Source organism: Poecile atricapillus, chromosome 27, assembly GCF_030490865.1.
Source record: "Poecile atricapillus isolate bPoeAtr1 chromosome 27, bPoeAtr1.hap1, whole genome shotgun sequence".
In the NCBI taxonomy this organism is placed as follows: domain Eukaryota; kingdom Metazoa; phylum Chordata; class Aves; order Passeriformes; family Paridae; genus Poecile; species Poecile atricapillus.
This window is the reverse complement of record NC_081275.1, coordinates 2,199,709-2,222,709: the sequence shown is the minus strand read 5'-3', so window position 1 is coordinate 2,222,709 and position 23,001 is coordinate 2,199,709. Positions and strand designations below refer to the sequence as shown.

Below are 23,001 nucleotides of genomic sequence, written 5' to 3'. Positions count from 1 at the left end.
CCCAGCCTCACCAGAGTTTAATCCAGCTGGATGCAGAGCAATCAAACCAGATCACTCACCAGAGCCAAAGTAAACTTCTCCAAAAGTCAAATTTGACCTTATTTAATGGTGCTAATTTAGAAACAGCCACCAGGGACACCTGCCTGGACCAGGTGAGGATGAGCAAGTGCTGGAATGACTTCCTGATCCTCCAGCAGCAGATCTGCACAGTGCTCTGTTCCACCAGGGATAAATCCTCCTGTTCCCTCCCAGTCCTCTTCACTCACTTCCTACAGGGACCAACTGCTGCTTCCAAGCCCATTTTCCAGGCTGGTGTTCACAGCTGCTTTGTGAGAGCTGAAAAAGGTCCCACATCCAGAAGTTTTCCTGCTCCTCCAGCTCCACCAGCACTGCAGGAAACCTCATCTCCCATCCTCAGAGCAGCAACGGCCCCAAAACCACCAACACAGCACCTCAGGGGGCTTTTACTGCTGCATAACTCAAAAAAAAAAATAGGCAATAAAGTACAGGAGATGCACAGGCAGGTTTTGCTTCTGGAAGAAAACCATTTCCATCCTCTGGAATGATTTTTTTGTGGCTTTACCTGCAGCCAATTAATAGCACTTTTAAACCTTTTCACCTTTGTTAAGCCTTGGTGTAACGTTCCACACCTTACTTGCTTTGTCAAGGTTATCCAGGATGGATGAGGGGAAATTCAGCCTCATATTCCTTCCTCTTCCTGGATAAAAATGTTGTGGGATTAAAACCCACCCTGCTGTCCCTCCAGAACTGGAAAACAGAGATAAAAGATACCAACCACGACAGCTGTGAATTAACAAAGAAACTATTCCATCTAAAAAGCCAAATTAAAATGCACTATAAGACTTGTTTAAGTCATAAAATCAGAAGATTGGGATGGTCTTTGGAGAAGGGAATGCTAGAACCTTCCATGCTGAGATGGCCACGGTTAACAGGTGTCAGCAGAGGTAACCTGCAAAGCCCCACTCCACACAATTCCATGACATCCACCCAGGATCAGTGATGGATATTTCAGTATTTTATCTGCTCTGAACAAGACAGAGTTAAGGATAAAGCAGAAAATCCTATCTGGGAAGCCTGACTGTGCCAACTGCTCAGGAAACAAGCTTTAATTCTTATTTTTGAACGCCCTGCAACCTTCCACCACAGCAAGGACACAGCACATGCAGACTCACACATCCCACCTCCAGCAAGCTGAGGGACTCTGGAATTCCATCTCCTTCTTTTAGCTGCAGTGACAACAGTTGCCACTCAGAATGGCAAAGCACATCTGTTATTTTCCCCACTGACCAAATCATCCTGGTTTCCCTCCTCGATGGGAAGTGAGTTGTTTTCCACTGGAAATGCAAACACTCTGGGTTTCCTCCAACCAGCACAGCACACGGGTTCAGTTCCCTAACGATGTGTTTTGGACATGGAGATGAAAGAAAACACAGAATGCACTAAAAAAACCCCCATATTGTCAATCAGGGGAAATAAAGGAGTGTCCCAGAAAAGCCCGAAGGAATGCAAGCCGTGGTCAGGTGTTCCCTGCCTGAGTGTGCCAGTTAAAGAGGTTTTTGCTCCCAAAAATGTTCCTGCCCCTCCACAGGAAGCACAGAAGGGCTCAGTCACTGCCCAGAGTCAGCTGCCTCCTTTCACACTCATCTGCAGCACGTCAAGGTGAGGAGGGCTCAGCTCACCTTCTCCATCTGATGTGCCCTGAGCACCCCCAGGTGAGCCCTGAGCACCCCCAGGTGAGCCCTGAGCACTCCCAGGTGAGCCCTGAGCACCCCCAGGTGAGCCCTGAGCCCCTCCAGGTGAGCCCTGAGCACCCCCAGGCGAGCCCTGAGCACCCCCAGGCGAGCCCTGAGCACCCCCAGGTGAGCCCTGAGCACCCCCAGGTGAGCCCTGAGCACCCCCAGGCGAGCCCTGAGCCCCTCCAGGTGAGCCCTGAGCACCCCCAGCCTCCAGGTGAGCCCCTCTTTGTCTCCTGGACACACCTGACCAAGAGTCCCTCTCCTCCAGTCTCACATCACAGCCTGGGAGCTGCACAAAGCAAAACTAAACGTGTGAATTACAACTCAAGACATCACCTGACACATGGAAAACACGTGAAATTCCCTCTGTTCCTTTACTACAATCACTGCAGGCAGGTGTTTTCCAAAGGGGCTGGAATACCTCACACAGCCAGTGAGTTATCTGCCCAGGAAAGAGAGAGGAGTAAGTTATCAAGCCAGAGGTTCAGAGAGTTTGGTACAAGCTGAGTGTAAACAGTGAGTAACCTTTGGAACTCATCTGGTTTGGGGTCCAGCATTTAGCCAAGAGTCAAAGATATCCTTAAAAAGTAGCTCAGAAAGTTTAGGGAAGCAGCACAAAGTGCTCTGAAGTTGCTCCCATAAATCAGGGAAATGGAAGTGCTGGATTTCTCAGCTCAGAAGCAGCCAGCCGCTTACAGAGAGAGGTTCTCCTGGAAGTGGAGTAACCTGGGGGAAAAATCTTAGGAGTTTTCTGCAGTTCCCAATGGCTTCTCCCTGCTCAGGGCAGGACATTTATCCAGTGCCACAACTCAGAGCTGTACCAGTGAACAGACACCTCCTAGCCCTGCACCCTTACTCTTCCAAAGGATTAGGAAATATTGTGTCAGAGCAGCACAAGGATTGAAGGGAAGGAGGAGAAAACCATGAAGGCCTGTCCCTGAGAACCTCCCAGGTGTACCCAGAGAAAACAGGCCAGAGGAGGAGCAGCCTGCAGGAAATTTTCACTGTAAAATCACAGTGGAATACGCAGATTTTTACGTCAGACCTTCCAGGGGGGCTGAAACCAACACGGAACTGCCAGCAAGGACAAAGGCAAGTTCTCCATGGAAGACAGCGTTCCTGAAGTTCAGAGTTTTAGTAACAAAGACCAAATTCCAAAAGCCCTGTGTGCTTTGGGAAGTGCTGAGCTGGAGGATGCAGCACAGCAACCACGGAGCAGAGCATTCCTATGGCTATTACATTCCAGGTCACATCTGAATTGCCATGGAGCTCCAAGCAAAGCTCCACAGCATCCATGGAGACAACTGGAAACTCACTGAATGCAAGCCAGGGCTAGAGAAAGAAAAATCAACATTAGACTATGTCACAGGATGATTAATGAACACCTGAAATAAAACACACAGAGCTACCTTGAAGTAATTGTTTCCTTCTGTAGCAAAGTTACTGAGTAAAAGGGGAAAAAGAGAGAAAATTAGAGGTAAGCCAAAATCCAGCTGGTTGCTCCTCGCCCTTCCAGACTGCCCAGATTTCAGAAGGGAAGGGAAGAAACTCTAGTGCTGAGAAAAGAAAGTTTAGGCTGAGAGATGGAGTTTGCACGTGGTTGTCTCTAATCCAAGGGGAAAGAAAAGACAAGTCAGTTCAGAAAGAGCAAAATCCACCCCAAACCAGCCCTCCTGAAAAGCGGGATCAAGTTCCCACATGCAGTAAACAGATAAAGGCTTCCAGAAATAGGTGAAAACATTCCCCGTGGCTGAACTTCCCGCCAGGTAAGCGCCTTAGATCCCGCTCCTGGAGCCTCTCCACGCAGAGGCCACTCCAGAGGTGGGTGTAACTTAATCCCAGGAGCTCTTCCAGCCTCCCTCCCTGCCCAGAGCCAACATGGACGCTGCCTCTCGCCACGCACAGAGGCGTTTCCCAAAGTGTCAACTCCATTTCCAAGGGAATTGTCAAGGCTCTAACCAAAGCAACTCCACACACGTCACTCCGGGGCCAAATTTGGAACCAGTGGGGAGGAAAGGAATCACCGAATCATGGAATGGTTTGGGTTGGAAAGGGCCCTCAAGACCATCCCATGGGTAGGAACACCTTCCACTGTCCCAGGTTGCTCCAAGCCCTGTCCAAGTTTGGACAATTCCAGGGATGGGGCACCCACCACTTCCCTGGGCAACCCACGCCAGGCCCTCACAGGGAAGAATTCTTTCCCAATACCCCAAACTTAACCCCCTCTCCTTCAATCTGAACCCACCCCCCGTTATCCCATCACCCCAAACTCTCAACAGCCTTCCCTGGAACTCCCTTCCCGTACTCTCCTCGCATTCCCAGCTCCATCCCGACCCTTTCCCGGCTCCCAGGGCGGGGCACACGCACCTGGCGATGGGGCTCCGGCTCACGGAGCGCTTGGAGGCGAAGGGGCTGCTGGAGCGGCGGCGGCCGTAGGGGCTCGGGGACCTCCCGCCGTAGGAGCCGCTGCCCCGCTCGTAGCTGGACGAGCGCCTCCGGCCGTAGGGGCTGACGGAGCGCTGCCGCCGGCTGTAGGGGCTGGGCGAGCGGGCGTTGGACTGGTAGCCCACGGGCTCCTTGTAGGGCGGGCTGAGGGACTGGCGGCGTGAGGAGCCGCCGGGGCTCTTCCTGTAGGGATCGTAGGTGCTGGAGGTGTGCGAGCGGGGCGGGCTGAGGTCGTACTCCTGCACGTAGGAGGCTCCCGAAGGGCTGTCGTCCAGTTTGGGGCTGTCCGACCATTTCCTGTGAGGGCTCCTGGATTTCCTCTTCGGGCTGTCGATGGTTTTGTAACTTTTGGGAGCATCCCTTTTCCGATGGCTTTTGCTGCGCTCTTTGTGGCTGGACTTGAGCTCCCGCTCCTTCCTGGATTTCTCCTTGTGCGCCTTGGCCGAGCGCGATTCCTTGTTGCTGCTCTTGGAGGAGAGCGCCTTGGGGTGCTCCTCGCTCTCCAGGAGCCTCTTGGAGGATCCCGATATCCTCTCCTTGGTGGACCTGCTGGAAGCATCCAGGCTCTTTTCCAACTTCCTGTCTTTCTCCGCCTGTTTGCTCTTCATCAGCTCCCGGAGTCGTTTGTGCTGGTGGTGCCGGTGCTTCTGGGCCCTCTCGCTCCTCTCCGCCCTCCTCTCCTCGTTGTCCCTCCTGTCCAGCTTGAGGGCCACATCGTCCGAGAAGGTGTCCGAGTCCGAGCTGATGTCATCGTACTCCACCAGCGGCTTGATCACCGCTCCCAGGGGCGCCGCCGCTTCCTGGGCCGCCAGCGGGGACTCCTTGGAGTGCCTGGACTTGTGCCTCTTGTGCCTGGAGCCCGCCCGGTGCCTCTCCTTGCTGTTGGAGCTCCCGCTGCCCGGCTGCGAGGACCCCCCGCCGCCGTCCTTCTTGCCCCCATGTCTCTCCGGATTTGGCATTCCTCCCCCGCTGCGCTCGGGAACGGCGAGGGGGGGACTCCGCGAAAGCCCCGAACTTCAAACTCCCTCCGCGCCCGCCCCTCGCACCATCCACCCCGGCCTCGGTCCTCCCTCCTACATGGGGAGCGGGGCCCGAGGCCCCGGAGGAGGCGGGAGGGACGGGGAGGGGAGGGGGGAAGGACCCGGGAGGGGAGGGGGAAGCGCCGCGGCCTCACCGCCTCATCCGAGGGGCCCAGGCCCGGCGGGCAGCGCGGCCGCGGGGGCGCCCCGGGAAGGCGGGGCCCGGGCCCGGAGCGCTGCCCGCGGCCTCAGCGGCGGTGGCGGGGCCTGGGCGCGGATCCCCGGCCAAAGGGCCCCGGAGCCGCCGCCGCCCCCGGCCCGGCCCCCGCGCTCTGCCCGAACCGGAGCGGCGCCGTCCGGGGGCACCGCCAACTCTCGCGAGACCCGCCCGCAACTCTCGCGATAGTGCCGCCGCCACCACCCCTCCCTCCCTCAGCGCGAGTCCTCCTCGTCCGCGAGTCCTCTCGGAGATGGGCGGGGGCGCGCGCTCGTCCTCTCGCGAGAGCCGCGGTGTCGCGCGGCCGGCGGCTTCCCAGAGAACTTTACTGGGGCGCGGGGCGGGGACATCGCCCCCTAGCGCCCGGCCCGCAACAAAGCTCCATGGCGGCGCCGCCGCCCCACCGGCCCGGCTTCCCGCCGCTCTCCCGCTCCGCCGCGCTGCGCTCTAAAGCCGCTGGCGGGTCGCTGTCGAGCCCGTTCCGGCGCACCACCGGCTAACGGGCGGTTAAAGCTCCGTTAGGGCTCCACAGCGACCGCCGCCGCGCTTCCAGGCGGCTGAGGGGGCGGGGCGTGCTGCCGCTCGGGCCACGCCCACCCCTGCGCGCGCGGGCGCGGCGGAGTCTCGCGAGAGCGCGGGAGCGCAGCCGCGGGCGCAGCGATGGCGGCGGCCGCCGCCGTGTGAGGGCGAGGGCGGCCCGGCCGCCGCCCCCGCTCCCCGCCCGCTCCCGATCCCTCTCCCAGCCCCTCTTCCTCTCTCGATCCCGGCCCCCCACCTGCAATATGAAGGCAGCACCGGGCAGCGCCGAGGGTGAGTACAGCGCGAGGGACGCGGGGGTTCCCGCCGGCCCCGTGAGGGAACCGGGGGGGCCCTGTGGATTGGCGGCTGCGGCTCTGGGCAGCCCCGGGCTGGGGCTGAGGTGTCGCCCCGGAAGGTGAAACGGGAGAGGATCACAAAGCTGGTTTGAGGTCTGGGGCATGTCTGCGATGAGGAGGGACCGCGGAGCCGGGCCTGGTTGGAGAAGAGGAGGCTGAGAGGGGTCCCGTCAATCCGTACAGATGTCTCCAGGCCGTGTCAGAGGATGCTGCCGGACTCTGTTCGGTGCTGCTCAGCGGCAGGACGAGGAGCAATAGTCAGAAACTCAAACACAACAAGTTCCTCGTCGACACGAGGAAGAGCTTCTTTGCAGGAGGGTGTCAGAGCGCTGGATCAGCTCCCCAGGGAGCGTGTGGAGTCTCCCTCTCTGGAGATGTTTCACACCAGCCTGGGCACATTCCTGCCTTGTCAGGGGGATTGGGCTGATCTGCAGAGCTCCCTTACAACTCTCTCCTGTGATTCTGGACAACTTGCTGGTGGTTGGAGAGGGAACTTGGACCAGCTGAGCTCCAGGGGTCCCTTCCCACCTCCAGCATCCTGTGTTGATGTAGCTGGGAGGTATAAAGAGCCTGAAAACAAAATGCCAGAATAGCTGGGACCTCTGGAGATCATCCAGTCCAACCCCTCTGCCAAGGCAGCGTCACCTGGAGCAAGTGGGTTTGGAATGTCTCCAGAGCAGGAGACTCCAAAACATCCAGCACACATTAATTCCTTCCTTATACGTGGATTTGGAGGGCTCAGTGTGAAGTCTGTGGGCTGGGAGAGCATCAATAAGGAACCCAAACCGTGGAAGTTTGGCAGGTGGAAGTCACAGGATTCTGTGAGGTGACACTAAAATGTCATGTTTGCCTCGGACCCTCCGGTGCCAGTGGCAGGGTTTATTCTGGAATGTTGTCCACCAGGATTTTTTTTGACGTGGAAGTGTGGAAAACTCTGTCTCTTGGTGATAAAATACAGGATTTGAGTGTTCCTTCCAGTCACTCACCCACTGCTTCATCCCCTCCCAGCACACAGAGCCATGTCCTGGCTCTGGAGCACACCAGCCCTCAGCTTTGAGCTGATTGTGGAGTCATGGAATGTCCTGAGCTGGAAGGGACCCACAGGATCATCAAAGTCCAGCTCCCATCCCTGCACAGGCACCCCAGCACTCCCACCCTGTGCCTGAGAGCGTTGTCCAAACGCTCCTGGAGCTCTGGCAGCCTTGGTGACCATTCCCTGGGGAACCTGGGCAGTGCCCAGCCACTCTCTGGGGGAAGAACCTTTCCCAAAATCCAACCTGAACCTCCCTGGCACAGCTGCAGCCACTGCCCCGAGTCCTGCTGTGAGGCAGGAGTGTGTCTGAGCACAGAATTTGTGACAGCTGGCAATTGGAATGACTTGGTTGAGGTTTTTGATGATGGAAGGTGTGAAGACCTTTCCAGAAGTTGGGTGAGAGAGCAGAGGGGGAATCCAGGACACAAAACCCCACCTCACTGCTTTAACCCCATGTTTCCCACACCCTCAGTTTCCTGCCCCAGGGAAACATCATCCTCAGACCCTGGGGATCCTGTCCTGGTGGAACTGAACCTGCTGGGGCCACATCACTCAGGGATCATGCAGAGCAGCAGCTGGGCATTTTCCAAACAGGCATTCCACAGGATTTTCATGGTCCTTTAGTTTTAACAGCCTGGGATATTCCATAGCATTTACCTCACCTGGAGGTCTGGGGTTAAACCAGCAGTAAGTAAATTCTTTGAAGTCACCTTCAGCTTAAAGGTGGGAAGTGTTGTACTCCTAAACTGATTTGTAAAACTTCCAATAGTGGCTCATTCTCTTTCCTGAACGTTCCTGTCTCACAGAGGCGGAGAAGCTGAACAAGATGAGCTCCCTCCTGGAAAGGCTCCACGCCAAGTACAGCCAGAACCGGCCCTGGACAGAAACCATGAAGTTGGTCCGTCAGGTCATGGTGAGGATTGCTGGGCTCTGAGCAGGAGCTGCATGGGGCTGCTCTGGTGATGATTTTGTGTTGGATTTTCAGATCTCTTCAAGGTGTTTTTGTTGTGTCAACAAACACTTCAGTCTCTCCTGGATCACTGTGGTTGGGGGTCCCCATGGGACTCAGGCGAATGTCCAAACCATCTCTGCCTGATGTGCCTTTCCCTCCACTAATTACAGATTAATTACCAGCTCAATGCCAGGAAAAGAGTCAAACTTGTATTTTCTGCTACTCACCCTCCCAGGATATTGTTTTGTGGAGTAGTTTGTTCAGTCACACTCCACATTTCCTGTTGGCTTAGTCAAAAATGGGTTTGAAATATTGGGTGGGGGAAGGAGGAGCAGGAAGCAGGGGAGAGCTGCAGCAAAGCCTCCTGCCCATACTCAGGTGTTAAAAGTTTACCTGGCTCTTTATTTTTATGTCACCTCTTCTAAAACTCTCAGCTTAGACCTATAAAAAGTTGCTACATTCCGTTCTTCCAGCTGAGCAAGTTGCTTATAAGACAGTAAATCAATTATTTTTAATCTGCTTGCAGACAGATACTGTTCACCTACAGGAATGATGTAATTTGGGGATGAAATCTAACCTGCTTTTAATTATCTAAATAAACCTCAATAAAATAAAACCTAATAAAACTAAATAAAACAAAAGCTTTTGTTTTACCTGCACAAAGGTTGGTGTAATTCCCTCCTACTGAGGGATGAGGAAAAATGACTTTTTTTTCCTTCTGTCTGCCCAAGGAAAAGCGAGTGGTGCTGAACTCGGGGGGACACCAGCACCTGGTGAGCTGCTTGGAGACTCTGCAGAAGGCCCTGAAAGGTTGGTGTGTTCCCTGTGTGCTCTCCACAGGCTGCTGCAGGCTGGAAAATTCCTATGGAAGTGCTCCATAAAAAACACACAGGGTGTTGCTGGTGTGTTTCACACTGTTCCTGGTGCTCAGGGGTTCATCAGAACGCTGAGCTCAGTGCCAGGCAGGGCAACAGGATTGGCTGTGCTGTTTTTATTGGGGAAATCCTCTCCTTGTCCAGAGAAGCTGGGGCTGCCCCTGGATCCCTGGAAGTGTCCAAGGCCAGGTTGGACAGGGCTTGGAGCAACCTGGGATAGTGGAAGGTGTCTTGCCCATGGCTGGGGTGGGACTGGCTGAGCTTTAAGGTCCCTCCCAACCCAAACCATTCCATGATTCTGTGAGTGCCCATACCTGGATCCCACTTGCAGAAGAAATTCCATTCTCTCCTTGCAGTTTGGGAATATTCGGGTTTCTCTGTGCAGACCCTCATGGTCCTGTGTAGTTGCACATGGGACAGGGTGAGCAGGCATGGGAGGGAGTAACCAGCTGAGATTTGGTTTACTGCTGGTGCCTCATTCCTTAGGGAATGCTGGATCATTGCCCTAAAGTTTGGATTTTGCTCCCTCCATCCAGTGTCATCTCTGCCTGCCATGACCGATCGCTTGGAGTCCATCGCCAGGCAGAACGGGTGGGTCTCCAACTTTGACTCATGGCAAAGGGTTCTGCTGGTTCCCTGACCACACCAGAACCTTGTGGTGCTTGGACTGGGGGGATTGTGTGCTTGGACTGGGGGGTTTTGTGTGCTTGGATTGGGGGTATTGTGTGCTTGGATTGGGGGGTTTTGTGTGCTTGGATTGGGGGGTTTTGTGTGCTTGGATTGGGGGGTTTTGTGTGCTTGGATTGGGGGTATTGTGTGCTTGAACTGGGGGGTTTTGTGTGTTGGATTGGGGGGTTTTGTGTGTTGGATTGGGGGGTTTTGTGTGCTTGGATTGGGGATTTTGTGTGCTTGGATTGTGGGGTTTGTGTGATGGGTTGTGGGGTTTGTGTGATAGAGTGTGCAGTTTGTGTGATGGAGTGTAGGGTTTGTGTGCTTGGATTGGGGGATTTTGTGTGCTTGAACTGGGGGGTTTTGTGTGTTGGATTGGGGGGATTGTGTGCTGGGATTGGGGGGTTTTATGTGCTGGGATTGGGGGGTTTTGTGTGCTTGGATTGGGGGGTTTTGTGTGTTGGATTGGGGGGTTTTGTGTGCTTGGATTGGGGATTTTGTGTGCTTGGATTGGGGGGTTTTATGTGCTTGGATTGGGGGGTTTTGTGTGTTGGATTGGGGGGTTTTGTGTGCTTGGATTGGGGATTTTGTGTGCTTGGATTGGGGGGTTTTATGTGCTTGGATTGGGGATTTTGTGTGCTTGGATTGTGGGGTTTGTGTGATGGGTTGTGGGGTTTGTGTGATAGAGTGTGCAGTTTGTGTGATGGAGTGTAGGGTTTGTGTGCTTGGATTGGGGATTTTGTTTGCTTAGGTTGAGAAGGTTTTGTGCTTGGACTGTGGGATTTTGTGTGCTTGGACTGGGGGGTTTTATGTGCTTGGATTGGGGGGTTTGTGTCCATGGACTGTGGCGTTTTTGTAATGGATTGTAGGATTTTGTGTGCTTGGATTGTGAGGGTTTTGTGTGCTGGGTTTGTGGGGTTTTCGTGTGCTGGGTTTGTGGGGGCTTTGTGGAGGTTTTGTGTGCTGGGTTTGTGGGGCTTTCTGGGGGTTTTGTGTGCTGGGTTTGTGGGGTTTTCTGGGGGTTTTCTGTTCATCTCACAGCAGTTTTTGTTGTGTTTCCTCTGGAAGCCTCGGATCCCACCTGAGTGCGAACGGCACCGAGTGTTACATCACCTCAGACATGTTTTATGTGGAAGTGCAGCTGGACCCTACAGGGCTGCTCTGTGATGTCAAGGTGGCTCACCACGGAGAAAACCCTGTGGTGTGTATTCCTGGGAAAGAGGAATTGTGCTTTTGGGATTCCTGTTTGTCTCCCTTCATTGTGAGCAGAGGAAATGGGTTTTATTTAACATTCCCTTTGACCCAGAGTTCCAGCCTTGCTGCTCGTTCTAGTGGGAAGTAAAACCTTCCATGCAAGTGGTTTGCTCCTCTGGGATTTTCTAATCAATGCACACTATGGATTCACAACTTGCAAAATTGTTTGAGGAAGTTAGCTCAATGTTTCTGAGAATTTTGTGGAAGTTACTGCTGTGTTTCCAAGGAAAGCAAAGGGAAATTTCTCTTAGGAAGCTCAGATCTGAGAATGGAAAGTTCTAAAATGTGGAATGCTGGGAGAAAATGGTTTTACTGCCCTTCTTCAGGTGGAGAGTTTGAGCTTGGTGTTTGATCTGCCTCTCCTCAAACCAGCCCATCTTTGGTTTCCCTGTGTAATATCAGATTTTCAACCTACAGCTTCACAGTTTGAGAAATTTATTTCAAATTAATAATTTAAGAGGAAATGTTATTAGCTGCTGCTTGTCCCAGCAGGGCTTGTGGAGCAGAAGTAGATCCACAGCAAGGTGTGGTTGTGAACGCTGTGTGGCTTCCCAGGAAAAGCTGATGTTTGGGAATTTCCCTGTCCTGATTTTCCCCAGCTGCAGAGCTGCACAAAGCCTGGAGTGGCTGCATTCCACACTGACATCCTTGTGTGTTCTTTCCTTTTCAGAGCTGTCCAGAGCTGGTGCAGCATCTGAGGTGAGTGACAGGGGTGGGTTGTTGTGTTTTCTCACAGCTTTCTCTTTGCTGTAATGATCTGATGCTATTTGATGTCTGGAAACACAAAATTCTTCACAACTGCTCCTTCCCCACAAAGTGTCTTCACTTCTCCAGGGGATTTTCTGGCTTTGGCTCAGATCTTGTGATTCTGGCTGCTGTGCAAGGTATCTTCAAAGCCCACAGCACATTAAAGCTGAATCATTTAAAGAACACATTTTCATGTGTTCTTTAAAAGTATTTTGTTTTAAGTGGCTCAGCATCTTTATTAATGTCACTTTTTAAAATGAAACCTCTCTGTTACTAATTCCAATACTTGATAACTTTTCTTCTCTTTTTCTTTTCAGAGAGAAAAATTTTGATGAGTTTTCAAAGCATTTGAGGGGACTTGTGAACCTGTATAAGCTGCCAGGGGACAAGTAAGTCCAGGATATATTTATATCCCCATATATAAAATTAAATAAAAAGTCTAGAATACATTTATTTATATCCCCACATATAAAATGAAAAAAAAGAAACCTCCAAGCTTGTAGGTTTGCACTGCACAGTTCCTTTCAAGTTTTCTTACATTATGTTTTATTATTTGTTGTTTTGTTTTTTTTCCCCTAAGCAAACTTAAAACTAAAATGTACTTGGCTCTGCAGTCCTTGGAGTTGGATCTCCAAAAGATGGCTGGGATGTATTGGTAAGTTTGTGGTGTCTGTGTGGTTTTGTAAATATCTATAAATGCTTGGAGCTCTGAGAAATTCCTTTTTAACCGCAGGATTTGGTTGGAAGAGAGTCTAAAAGGCAAAATAACAAGTTTGTAACTAGGTGGATTCAGTGATTCTGTGTTTTAAATTGGGGAAGCTTTGGCCACGTTTCACTGCTGTAGATTCAGTGATGAACCAGCCACGCTGCAGAGGGTAAAGCAGCTTTTGTTTTGTGAAGTTTAGGATCCATCCCTCTTTGGGTCCCAGAGGTGTGAATTTTGAGTTGAAATTAGTCTCAGCAGGTGAATTTTGGCTTCAGGTGTGGCTGTGGCTTGTTTCAGCCTGTGACTGCCTCTCTTGCAGGCAAGCCACCAACGCAAACCCCCTGGACAAGATCCTCCATGGCAGTGTTGGCTATCTCACCCCCAGGAGTGGAGGTACCCGTGATTCACTCTTAAATAAAATGAATTAACAAAAATTTAATTGCTCCTGGCCCCCAGTATGGGTGATTGTTCATTAACTGATGGAAAATAATAAAGTAAAAGAGGGACAAATAAGCCTTTGGGTGTTTGTGTGGCTTTGTGGGGTGGGGGATGATCAGGTTGACCTCTCAGGAAGCCTCACCAGGAGTTTCTCTCCCCCAGGTCTCCTGATGAACCTCAAATATTACATCTCCCCCTATGATTTATTTGAGGATGGCACTGGAGCCCCTGTGGTTTTGCACGAGAACAATGGTAGGTCAGCTGTGGAACTGCTGGGGGCTGCCTGAAGGAGGGGAGGAAGCAGATTTCCAGCCCAGCTCCCTTCTGCTGTCACCCTGTCCAGCAGGACAATCACAGGCTGTCCTGTGGTGTGACACTGGCCCCAGGTGACCACTGGACCTTGTGGCTGTGCTGGAGCTGGGCTCCTGTGGGCTCATGGGGTGAGAGTTTGCAGGCAGAGCCTTTTCCCTTGCAGTGAATCTCATTTTAAAGTTTGTGAAACGTTTTGTTGTCAGAATAAAAACAGAATCCCAGAATGGTTTGGGTTTGGAGGGGCCTTAAATCTCACCCAGTTCCAATCCCCTGCTATGGGCAGGGACACCTTCCATCCATCCCAGGTTCCTCAGAGCCCCATCCAGCCTCTCCCATCACACTGGAAAATTGTTTTTATGCATGGACATCTGGCTCTTGTTCCAAAGCCAAAACCAAGCTCCAGTTGTCAGGAAAAACAAGGGGGAAATTATCCAAAATCATTATTTGTTTTGCTTTGCAAAGAGCAAACTACAAACTCAGAAATGCATTTGGAAAATATTTTGAGAGTGACACAATTGGTGCACCTGGCAAGAGGGAAATGGAGGGAAATGGGTGGAAATGGAGGGAAATGGAGGGAAATGGAGGGAAATGGGTGGAAATGGAGGGAAATGGAGGGAAATGGGTGGAAATGGGTGGAAATGGAGGGAAATGGGTGGAAATGGAGGGAAATGGGTAGAACAGTGAGTTTGGCTGTTGTCTATTTGGTCCTGAAGGTGAGCAGTGAGCTCAGTGCCTTGTAGGGGAAGCGAGAGTGGTAATTTATGGAATCACAGAATATTTTGTGTTGTAAGAGACCCTAAGGCTCATCCAGTTCCATGGGCAGGGACCCAGGTTGCTCCAAACCCCATCCAACTTGGCCTTGAACACTTTCAGGGATGGAGAATATATTTAATTCATATTTAATCCACAAAACTTGCCACTGGTGGGGTTTGTTTCTTTTCCCCTCCATCAGCTCACGTCCTTGTTGGGTTCTTCTCCTGCTTCCCCCCGCAGTTCCTCGCTCTCTGGGGATGAACGTGTCGGTGACGGTGGAGGGAACCATGGCAATGCACAAACTTCCAATTGCTCCACTGATCATGGGCTCCCACCCCGTGGACAGCAAAGGGTAAGGGCAGGGCACGAGGCCAGCACTCAGCTGGGGGATTGTCACAGCGTGATGGGAATTCCACATGTTTTTTAGGCTAAAAAAACCCTGTTTCAGGGCTGGCAGGTGCTTCTGAGCGGTGCCTTCGTTTTTAAGGTGTGACAGTGTGTGTTAGAGCAAACATAAATGTTGTGTCAGGTGGCAGCAGAAGCCCTGCAGCTCACAGGACCTTTTGTACCCCCAATTTTCCAGAACTCCATCTTTCTCCTCGATCACCAGTGCCAACAGCGTGGACTTGCCCGCTTGTTTCTTCCTGAAATTCCCACGTCCCATTCCAGTGTCTCGAGCTTTCATCCAGAAACTCCAGAGCTGCACAGGTGGGTTGCAGACCTGTCAGACACGTCTCTAGGGTTTTATTGATGTTCCCTCGTTTCTGTCAGTAAATACTGGTGGTTTTTAACATGTGCCAAGGGAGTTACTTGGGGTTTTCAGTAAAACCTGGACAAGTTTTCCCACCCAGGAAAACCCTGGCTCCCAGGTGCCATCATTCCAGGCTGTCTTGTCCCCTCAGGTATCCCACTGTTGGACACACCACCCACGTTTGTGCCCCTGTACGAGCTGATCACGCAGTTTGAGCTGTCCAAGGAGGCTGATCCCCTGCCCCTGAACCACAACATGCGCTTCTACGCCGTAAGTGTGCGCTCCCAGCCCGCCTGGGACACCTCCCCAGCAGCATCTCGGGGGGTTTCAGCTGTCCTCCAAGTGGGATAAACAAAATGGGTTCTGTATTCACAGACAAAACTTGTTCTCCAAGCATTAGGATTCAGGTATGGGTTCCCAGAGAAGCTGTGGCTGCTCCGTCCCTGGCAGTGTCCAGTGCCAGGTTGGACAGGGCTTGGAGCAATCTGGGATATTTGGAAGTGTCCCAGTCTGTGGCGCTGGATGGGGTTTAAGGTCCTCCCAACCCAAACCAATCCATGATTCTGTGATGGTACTGAGGAAAATTAGGTATTGAAAGATGTTTTGCTGTTGGAGTGCAGCTGCAGGGAGGAGAGCAGAGGGGCTGAGCCTTCCCAGCATCTGTCCCTTCCTTCTCTCCAGTGAGGCGTGGCTGAATGAATTGCAGCATTTTGGGAGAAATCCTTAAATCTGTGGATGAGTGTTGACTCCAGAGGATTCTCTCCCCAGAAAGGAGAGAATCTCCTTTCTGTGGAAGTGTGAAACTGCTTTAGTGGGAGCAGTGAATGCTGTTGGGCAGTACTGCTTCTGAGGAGCTAGAAGTAAAAAGAAAAATCACCTTTTCCTTGTTCAGAGTGGAAGGAAAATGTTGTCAGTGTTTGTCCCTGTCAGGCAGAAAGGTGATGTGGTGTCAGGGCACTGGATGCCTGTTCTCCCCTCGTACCCAGCTGGGCTAAAGCAGGGATTGTTTGTCAGGCCCTTCCAGGACAGCAGCACTGTTACTTCCTGAACAAAGACGCTCCTCTCCCGGACGGACGAAGCCTCCAGGGAACTCTGATCAGCAAAATCGCCTTCCAGCACCCCGGCAGGGTGCCCCTCATCCTCAACTTGATCCGGCACCAGGTGGCCTACAACACCCTCATCGGCAGCTGTGTCAAGAGGACAGTCCTGAAGGAAGGTGGGTGCCACCTCCAGAGGAATATCAAGTGGGAATGATGAGCTCTGGGGAGTTTTCCTTGTAAGAAATGAGGTCTCTGCTGATTCCCGTGGTTTTTTGCCATCTCTGTGGGTGTTTTGAGGCTCTGGTTCATCTCCACTGTTCCCTCAGTTAACAGTTCCCGTGTCTTTCAGATTCTCCTGGGATCCTGCAGTTTGAAGTTTGTCCTCTCTCTGACTCCTGTTTCAGTGTATCCTTCCAGCACCCTGTGAACGACTCCCTGGTGTGTGGTAAGTGGGCTCAGGGGCAGCAGCAGCAGCAGCAGCAGCAGCAGCAGCGTTTTTGGGAGGGCTGGCAGGGTTTCCTGGCCCTGTGTGCAGGATTTTGATCTCTCCCTGCTCTCCTGCAGTGGTGATGGACGTGCAGGACTCCAGCCATGTCAACTGTAAGCTGTACAAAGGGCTCTCCGATGCCCTCATCTGCACAGATGATTTCATTGCCAAGGTTGTTCAGAGGTAAGCTGGGATTTTGTCCCACCTCACGCTCCCAGTCACACAGATGAGCTCTGCTCCATCTCGTGTTTATCCAGCAGCTCTGGAGCTGTTCTGTGCTTGTTTAAGAGAAGAACTCAGAGCCATGCTGAAAATTCAAGGCCAAACGTTGAAGTGTAGCTGCTTATTTTTAAGTTTGTTGTTTGCACGTGACTTTTATCCGGGTTCCCTCACCTCTGTCACATCCAGAACAGAGCAGGACATTCACAGGGCACAACTCTCCTGTCACCTTTTGAGTGGCAACCACTGGTTTTGCTTTCAGCACATTGTGGACTTGTTATCCCTGAGGAAAATGTGGTGTTATCACTGATTTTTGGGCTCAAAAACCTGCCCATGGTGGAGGGATGGAACTGGATGGGCTTTAAGCTTTTCCAATCCCATCCTGGGATCTTTATAAGGTTGCAGGAAATCCGGTTTGCCAAGTTTAGCTAAAGGTGTTTTCTGCCAGAACTGGAGTAACAACCCAGATTCCTTCATGAGGACAGGACAAGGGGGAATGGCTTTAAAGTGGAACAGTAGTTCTGGATGGGGTATGGGGGGCAAATCCCCCCTTGTGAGGGTGGGCAGGCCCTGGCACAGGTGCCCAGAGCAGCTGTGGCTGTCCCTGGATCCCTGGCAGTGTCCCAGGCCAGGCTGGACAGGGCTTGGAGAGCCTGGGACAGTGGGAGGTGTCCCTGCCCATGGCAGAGAGTGGGACTGGATGGGCTTTAGGGCCCCTTCCAAACCAAAGCATTCCATGATTCTGCTATTGCATCCTGTTCTCTTTAACTGCCAGATGATGACCTGTCAGCTCTCAGTTATTAGAGATAATTGATTAATTCTCTCTCTGCGACTGCAAGTGCAAGGTGTCTCGTGGCCGGCTGGGAGTGGTGGGATAAGCGTGGATCCAAGCAGAACAGCAGGACACAAAACCTGGAGCTGCTGCTCTCCCCCGAGTGCTGGGGGTGTGAAACCTCCCCGGTGACCTTTGCTGACCCCGTGCTGTGTCTTGCAGGTGCATGTCCATCCCTGTCACCATGAGAGCCATCCGCAGGAAAGCAGAAACCATCCAAGCCGACACGCCAGCCCTGTCCCTCATTGCAGAGACAGTTGAAGACATGGTGAAGAAAAACCTGCCCCCGGCCAGCAGCCCAGGGTATGGCATGACCACAGGCAGCAACCCAATGAGTGGGACCACCACCCCAACCAACACTTTTCCTGGGGGGCCCATCACTACTTTGTTTAACATGAGCATAAGCATGAAAGAGAGGCATGACTCGGTGGGCCATGGGGAGGACTTCAGCAAAGTGTCTCAGAACCCTATTCTCACTAGTTTGTTGCAGATCACAGGGAATGTGGGGTCTACCATTGGCTCAAGTCCAACCCCCCCCCACCACACACCACCACCAGTATCCTCACCAGCCAGCAACACCAAGAACCACCCCATGCTCATGAACCTTCTTAAGGAGAATCCCCCTCAGGATTTCTCCACTCTGTATGGGAGCAGCCCTCTGGAAAGGCAGAACTCTTCCTCTGGCTCCCCCAGAATGGAAATGGGCCCTGGGGGGAATAAGCAAAAGAAAAAAAAATCCCGCATGCCAGCCGACAAGCCCAAGCACCAGACTGAGGATGATTTCCAGAGGGAGCTCTTTTCCATGGATGTTGACTCCCAGAACCCCATTTTTGATGTCAACATGACTGCAGACACTCTGGACACCCCTCATATTACTCCAGCACCCAGCCAGTGCAGCACTCCTCCCACCACCTACCCCCAGGCGCTCCCCCACGCTCAGCCCAGTATCCAGAGGATGGTTCGCCTGTCCAGCTCGGACAGCATCGGGGCCGATGTCACCGACATCCTCTCGGATATAGCGGAGGAGGCTTCCAAGCTGCCCACCAGTACCGAGGACTGCCCACCCATTGGGACTCCAGTCAGAGACTCTTCTAGTTCAGGACATTCACAAAGTGCCCTCTTTGACCCCGATGTTTTTCAGACCAACAGCGGTGAGAACCCCTACACAGACCCCGCAGACCTGATCGCGGATGCCGCTGTGAGCCCCAACAGCGACTCCTCCAACCATTTTTTTCCAGACGGGGTAGATTTCAACCCTGACTTGCTGAACAGTCAGAGCCAGAGTGGTTTTGGGGAGGAATACTTCGATGAGAGCAGTCAGAGCGGGGACACCGATGATTTCAAGGGCTATGCCCCCCAGGCTCTAACTAATTTGGGGGTGCAAGTCTTGGGGGCTGACGGGGGGGAAAATAAATTTAAGGGGAGCGCTCCATCCGATACGGTGGATTTTAGTATTATTGCAGCTGCCAGCAAAGCACTGGGGTCCTCTGACATCATGGAGCACCACAGTGGAGGTCAGAGCCCTTTGCTGAACACGGGGGATTTAGGAAAAGAGAAGTCTCAGAAACGGGTAAAGGAAGGCAATGGGTCTGGGAGTGCCATGGCAGGTGCTGGGATGGATGGGAAGCCAGGGAAGCGCAGCCGGACGCCGTCCAGCGATGGCAAAAGCAAAGAGAAACTTCCAAAGCGGAAGAAGCAGGAGACGGATGGGAAATCTCCATCCCACAGTTCGTCCAACAGGCCCTTCACGCCACCAGCAAGCACAGGTGGGTCCAAATCTCCCGGGAGTTCTGGCAGATCCCAGACTCCTCCCGGGGTAGCTACTCCTCCTATTCCAAAAATAACCATTCAGATCCCAAAAGGAACGGTGACTGTTGGCAAACCGTCTTCACACGGCCAGTACACGAGTAGTGGTTCTGTCACCTCCTCCAGCAGCAAAAGCCATCATAGCCATTCTTCCTCCTCCTCCTCTTCTTCCTCCTCTTCAACCTCAGGCAAAATTAAAAGCAAATCAGAAGGGTCTTCTGGCTCAAAGATGAGCAGCAGCCTCTACTCCAGCCAAGGCGGCTCCGGTTCGGGTCAGTCCAAGGGCTCGGCCCAGTCGGTGGGAAAGCCGGGATCCTCCCCCATCACCAAGCACGGCCTCAGCACCGGCTCTGGCAGCACCAAGATGAAACCTCAAGGAAAGCCATCGTCCCTCATGAACCCTTCCATGAGCAAACCAAACATCTCCCCGTCCCACTCCAGGCCCTCGGGGGGTTCTGACAAACTCGCCTCTCCCATGAAGCCTGTCCCAGGCACTCCCCCCTCGTCTAAAGCGAAGTCGCCCATCAGTTCAGGTTCTGGTGGGTCCCACATGTCTGGGACTGGATCGAGCTCGAGCATGAAATCGTCTTCAGGAATGGGATCCTCCGGGTCCATGTCACAGAAACCGCCTCCCTCGTCCAATTCCTCCACGGCATCTTCATCTTCCTTTTCATCCAGCGGGTCTTCCATGTCCTCATCCCAGAACCAGCACGGAAGCTCCAAAGGGAAGTCCCCGAGCAGAAACAAGAAGCCATCTCTGACGGCAGTCATCGACAAGCTGAAGCACGGGGTGGTGACGAGCGGGCCTGGCGGAGACGACCCCATGGATGGACAGATGGGGCCGAGTTCCAATTCCTCAAGCCATACGATGTCCTCCAAACACAACATGTCTGGAGGGGAGTTCCAGGGAAAGCGGGAGAAGAGCGACAAGGAGAAATCCAAGGTCTCTGTTTCGGGAGGATCCGTTGACTCTTCCAAGAAGAACTCGGATTCCAAAAACGTTGGAAGCACTGGAGTGGCCAAAATTATCATCAGCAAACACGATGGTGGTTCCCCCAGCATTAAAGCCAAAGTAACTCTGCAGAAACCCGGGGAAGGGGGCGGGGACGGGCTGAGGCCTCAGATGGCTTCTTCCAAAAGCTACGGATCCCCCCTGATCAGCGGCTCCACCCCCAAACACGAGCGCTGCTCCCCCAGCCACAGCAAATCCCCGGCCTACACCCCCCAGAACATCGACAGCGAGAGCGAGTCGGGCTCTTCCATCGCCGAGAAATCCTACCAGAACAGCCCCAGCTCCGACGACGGCATCCGGCCCCTGCCCGAGTACAGCGCCGAGAAACACAAGAAGCACAAAAAGGAGAAGAAAAAAGTGAAGGACAAAGACAGGGACAGAGAGCGGGAGCGGGATAAGGACAGGGACAAGAAGAAATCCCACGGCATGAAGCCCGAGAGCTGGTCCAAGTCCCCGATCTCGGCGGATCAGTCTCTGTCCATGGCCAGCAACGCGATCCTCGCGGCCGAGCGGCCTTCCCGGGCCAGCCCCGAGTTCCTGATCGGGGAGGAGGATGATGATCTCATGGATGTTGCTCTAATTGGTAATTAATTCTCCCTGCTGAGCTGTCTGCAGGTCCTGGAGGGAAGGAAGGAAGGATTCATCCCAAACCTGCCACGCGGATCTTCACGGGGCGTGTTTGGAGAGGGGGAAAAATAAGTATTTCCAAGGTATTTCCAAGATTTTCAGACCACCAAGGTCTGTGCAGAGGGATGTGAGTGCCACCAGCCAGGCTCTGGCCTTCATCCTGTGGGCACTTCCACTCTTGCTGAATTTCTGAGTATTATCATCCCTGTCGGAATTAACGGGGATGAAGCCGAGTGTGGGAAGGTGAGAGCAGCTCCCAAACAGGGGCAAACAGACATAGGCTGGTCTGGGACATCCCAGTCCCTCTGCCCTCTTCCCATTCAGGATAAGCTCCTTTTGGATGTAGGAAGTTTTAAAGTAATTATTTTAGGAAACGTTTTAAGGCTGGGTTTTAATTCTTTGGGAGAAGGAAAACCACGAAGTTTTTAATTTATTTTATTCCCACGGCATTCCTTCATTCAATGCCCAGCCCAGCACGGTGCCTCTGGCACGAGCTGGGCGCTGGTTCCTCGTGGAAATCAGGATTTGATCTCGGCTCACAGCTCTGAGGGATTGCTGCTGCCTTGCCTTTGCCTCCCTGTTTATTTCACCTATTTATTCACCTCCATCTGGGAACACCTCCTGCTCCTTGTTTTCCCCCAGTTTGGGTAGAGCCCGTGGGTTTGGGCAGCTCTGCAGCTTTGGTGCCATTCCCAGCAAATCTCAGTGGAAAAGGGACTCCTGTCTGCACCGAGCAGCTTCCCTGGAATCTCCTCGTGCTGCTGGGCTGGGAATTGTGGTCACACACAAGGGCACTTCCCTGGGAAGGATTGTCAGGCTGAGGAAGCTTGTCCTGCTTGGAAAACAGTCCCAGAGTGGCTCAGCTGGGATCAGAGTTGCAGCAGAAGTGTGGATTTCCTTAAAAGATGGATTTTCCCCTTTTGGCTGGAATTAGGAGCATGACTCAGGCATCCTCTCCAGGCCGATCTTGTGGTCCCTGAAAGGAAAAGAGACTCAGGAGAGTGTTTTATTTTTAAAAGCAGTTTCATCTGATTCACTGAAGAGGAATGTGGGAAATCAGGAGCTCTGCAAACACATCTCCTTTGGAATTATGTACTGAGCAGGATCCTGCTCCCACTGGATTTTGCTGTCGGTGCTGGAGGCCAGGATTTCCCCGTGGGAATGAGGTTGTGCTTCACCTTTGGGGATGAAAAGATGTCCAGGATTTGAGTTTCTTTTAAACCACTGAAATTTCCCATCCTGGGCTGACCCCAGGGATATCCCAGGAAAGCTCTTTGGTTTCCAGCTTTTTTGGAAAGTCTTTTTAGTAGGTTGGCAACTGTCCCATTAATTGTAGGGATTTTTCACCCCTTCCTCCAGTTTAATTCCAGGGCTCCTGCAGAGCGTGGGAGCCTGAATTTCTCCCAGCTCTGGAGAACTTTCCCTTCTCCTATTTTCCAGTATTTATCCCTTGCTCCTGGTGTCCTGCACGCCACAACCTCCCCCTCAGCAGAGCTTGATAGGAAAATGGGAGCTAAATCCAAACCTGGAGCAAAGGCCGGCAGCTGAGGCGGTGTCGGGGTCGTGCGGCTGTGGGGTGCTGCAAGGAGGATGCCAGGAATCCCAGAGGAATTCAGCTGGAGACCCTGCTGCAGTGGCTCCCTTGGGAATGGTGCCAGCTCAGCCTCTGCCTGCTCCTCTCTCCTGCTTTTATTTAATCCGGTTTTTTGATGAAAACCCCTTCAATCCGTTCTGAGTTGTGCCGAGGGCACAGCCAGCCTTCCAAAAGAAGCACTTTTCAAGTGGAATCCAGGCTGGGAATCCCCCCAGGATGGCTCCCTGCACTTGTCCTAAGCCAGAGCCGTGTTTTCCTGCTGTGCAGCATGCTAAAAGTTGGGAATCCCCGTTCAGCAGCAAAATCGACACAAAAACCTGTTTTAAAGGAACAAGCTGCACTCATTTCCTCTCCCCTCACCCAGACCAAAGCTCAGTATCCAAAATTCCCCCTGTGGAAGGCGGGAACAGAGGGAACAACGTCTCCTCCGGCCACTGCGGGAGGCACGAGTCCCAAATTTAAAGCTTTTCACCCCATTTTGGTGCCCTGTCCCCTTCCAGTCCTGGGAGAGCTGAGGTGTGTGTGACCACACAGAGGCTTTGGGGTGTCAGTGCTCGGGCTCTGAGAAATGGTTTATTTTT

At 52.8% G+C, this 23,001-nt stretch overlaps 2 protein-coding genes across 5 annotated transcripts in view; one reads left to right on the top strand and one right to left on the bottom strand.

The window, feature by feature from the left end:
- CDK12 (cyclin dependent kinase 12) overlaps positions 1-5,184 on the bottom strand; it is a 29,193-nt gene extending 24,009 nt beyond the window's left edge. For all 4 annotated transcript variants that reach the window (XR_009279660.1, XR_009279659.1, XM_058857854.1 and 1 more), the window contains exon 1: positions 4,125-5,184. Coding sequence is in view for 2 of the 4 variants with exons in the window: in XM_058857854.1 (XP_058713837.1) it covers positions 4,125-5,161 (1,037 nt within the window). In the remaining 2 variants the exon portion in view is untranslated. The remainder of the gene's footprint in view (positions 1-4,124) is intronic.
- An 893-nt stretch (positions 5,185-6,077) lies between these two features.
- Positions 6,078-22,358, top strand: MED1 (mediator complex subunit 1). The gene is made up of 17 exons (XM_058857853.1): positions 6,078-6,248; positions 8,153-8,259; positions 9,030-9,108; positions 9,710-9,764; positions 10,911-11,043; positions 11,767-11,795; positions 12,161-12,232; positions 12,424-12,498; positions 12,869-12,942; positions 13,150-13,239; positions 14,293-14,404; positions 14,636-14,760; positions 14,955-15,073; positions 15,818-16,019; positions 16,193-16,288; positions 16,408-16,513; positions 17,544-22,358. Exons 1-17 carry the CDS (start codon positions 6,221-6,223, stop codon positions 20,788-20,790), a joined length of 4,749 nt encoding a protein of 1,582 aa, XP_058713836.1. The 5' UTR covers positions 6,078-6,220; the 3' UTR covers positions 20,791-22,358.
- The last annotated feature ends 643 nt before the right edge of the window (positions 22,359-23,001 follow it).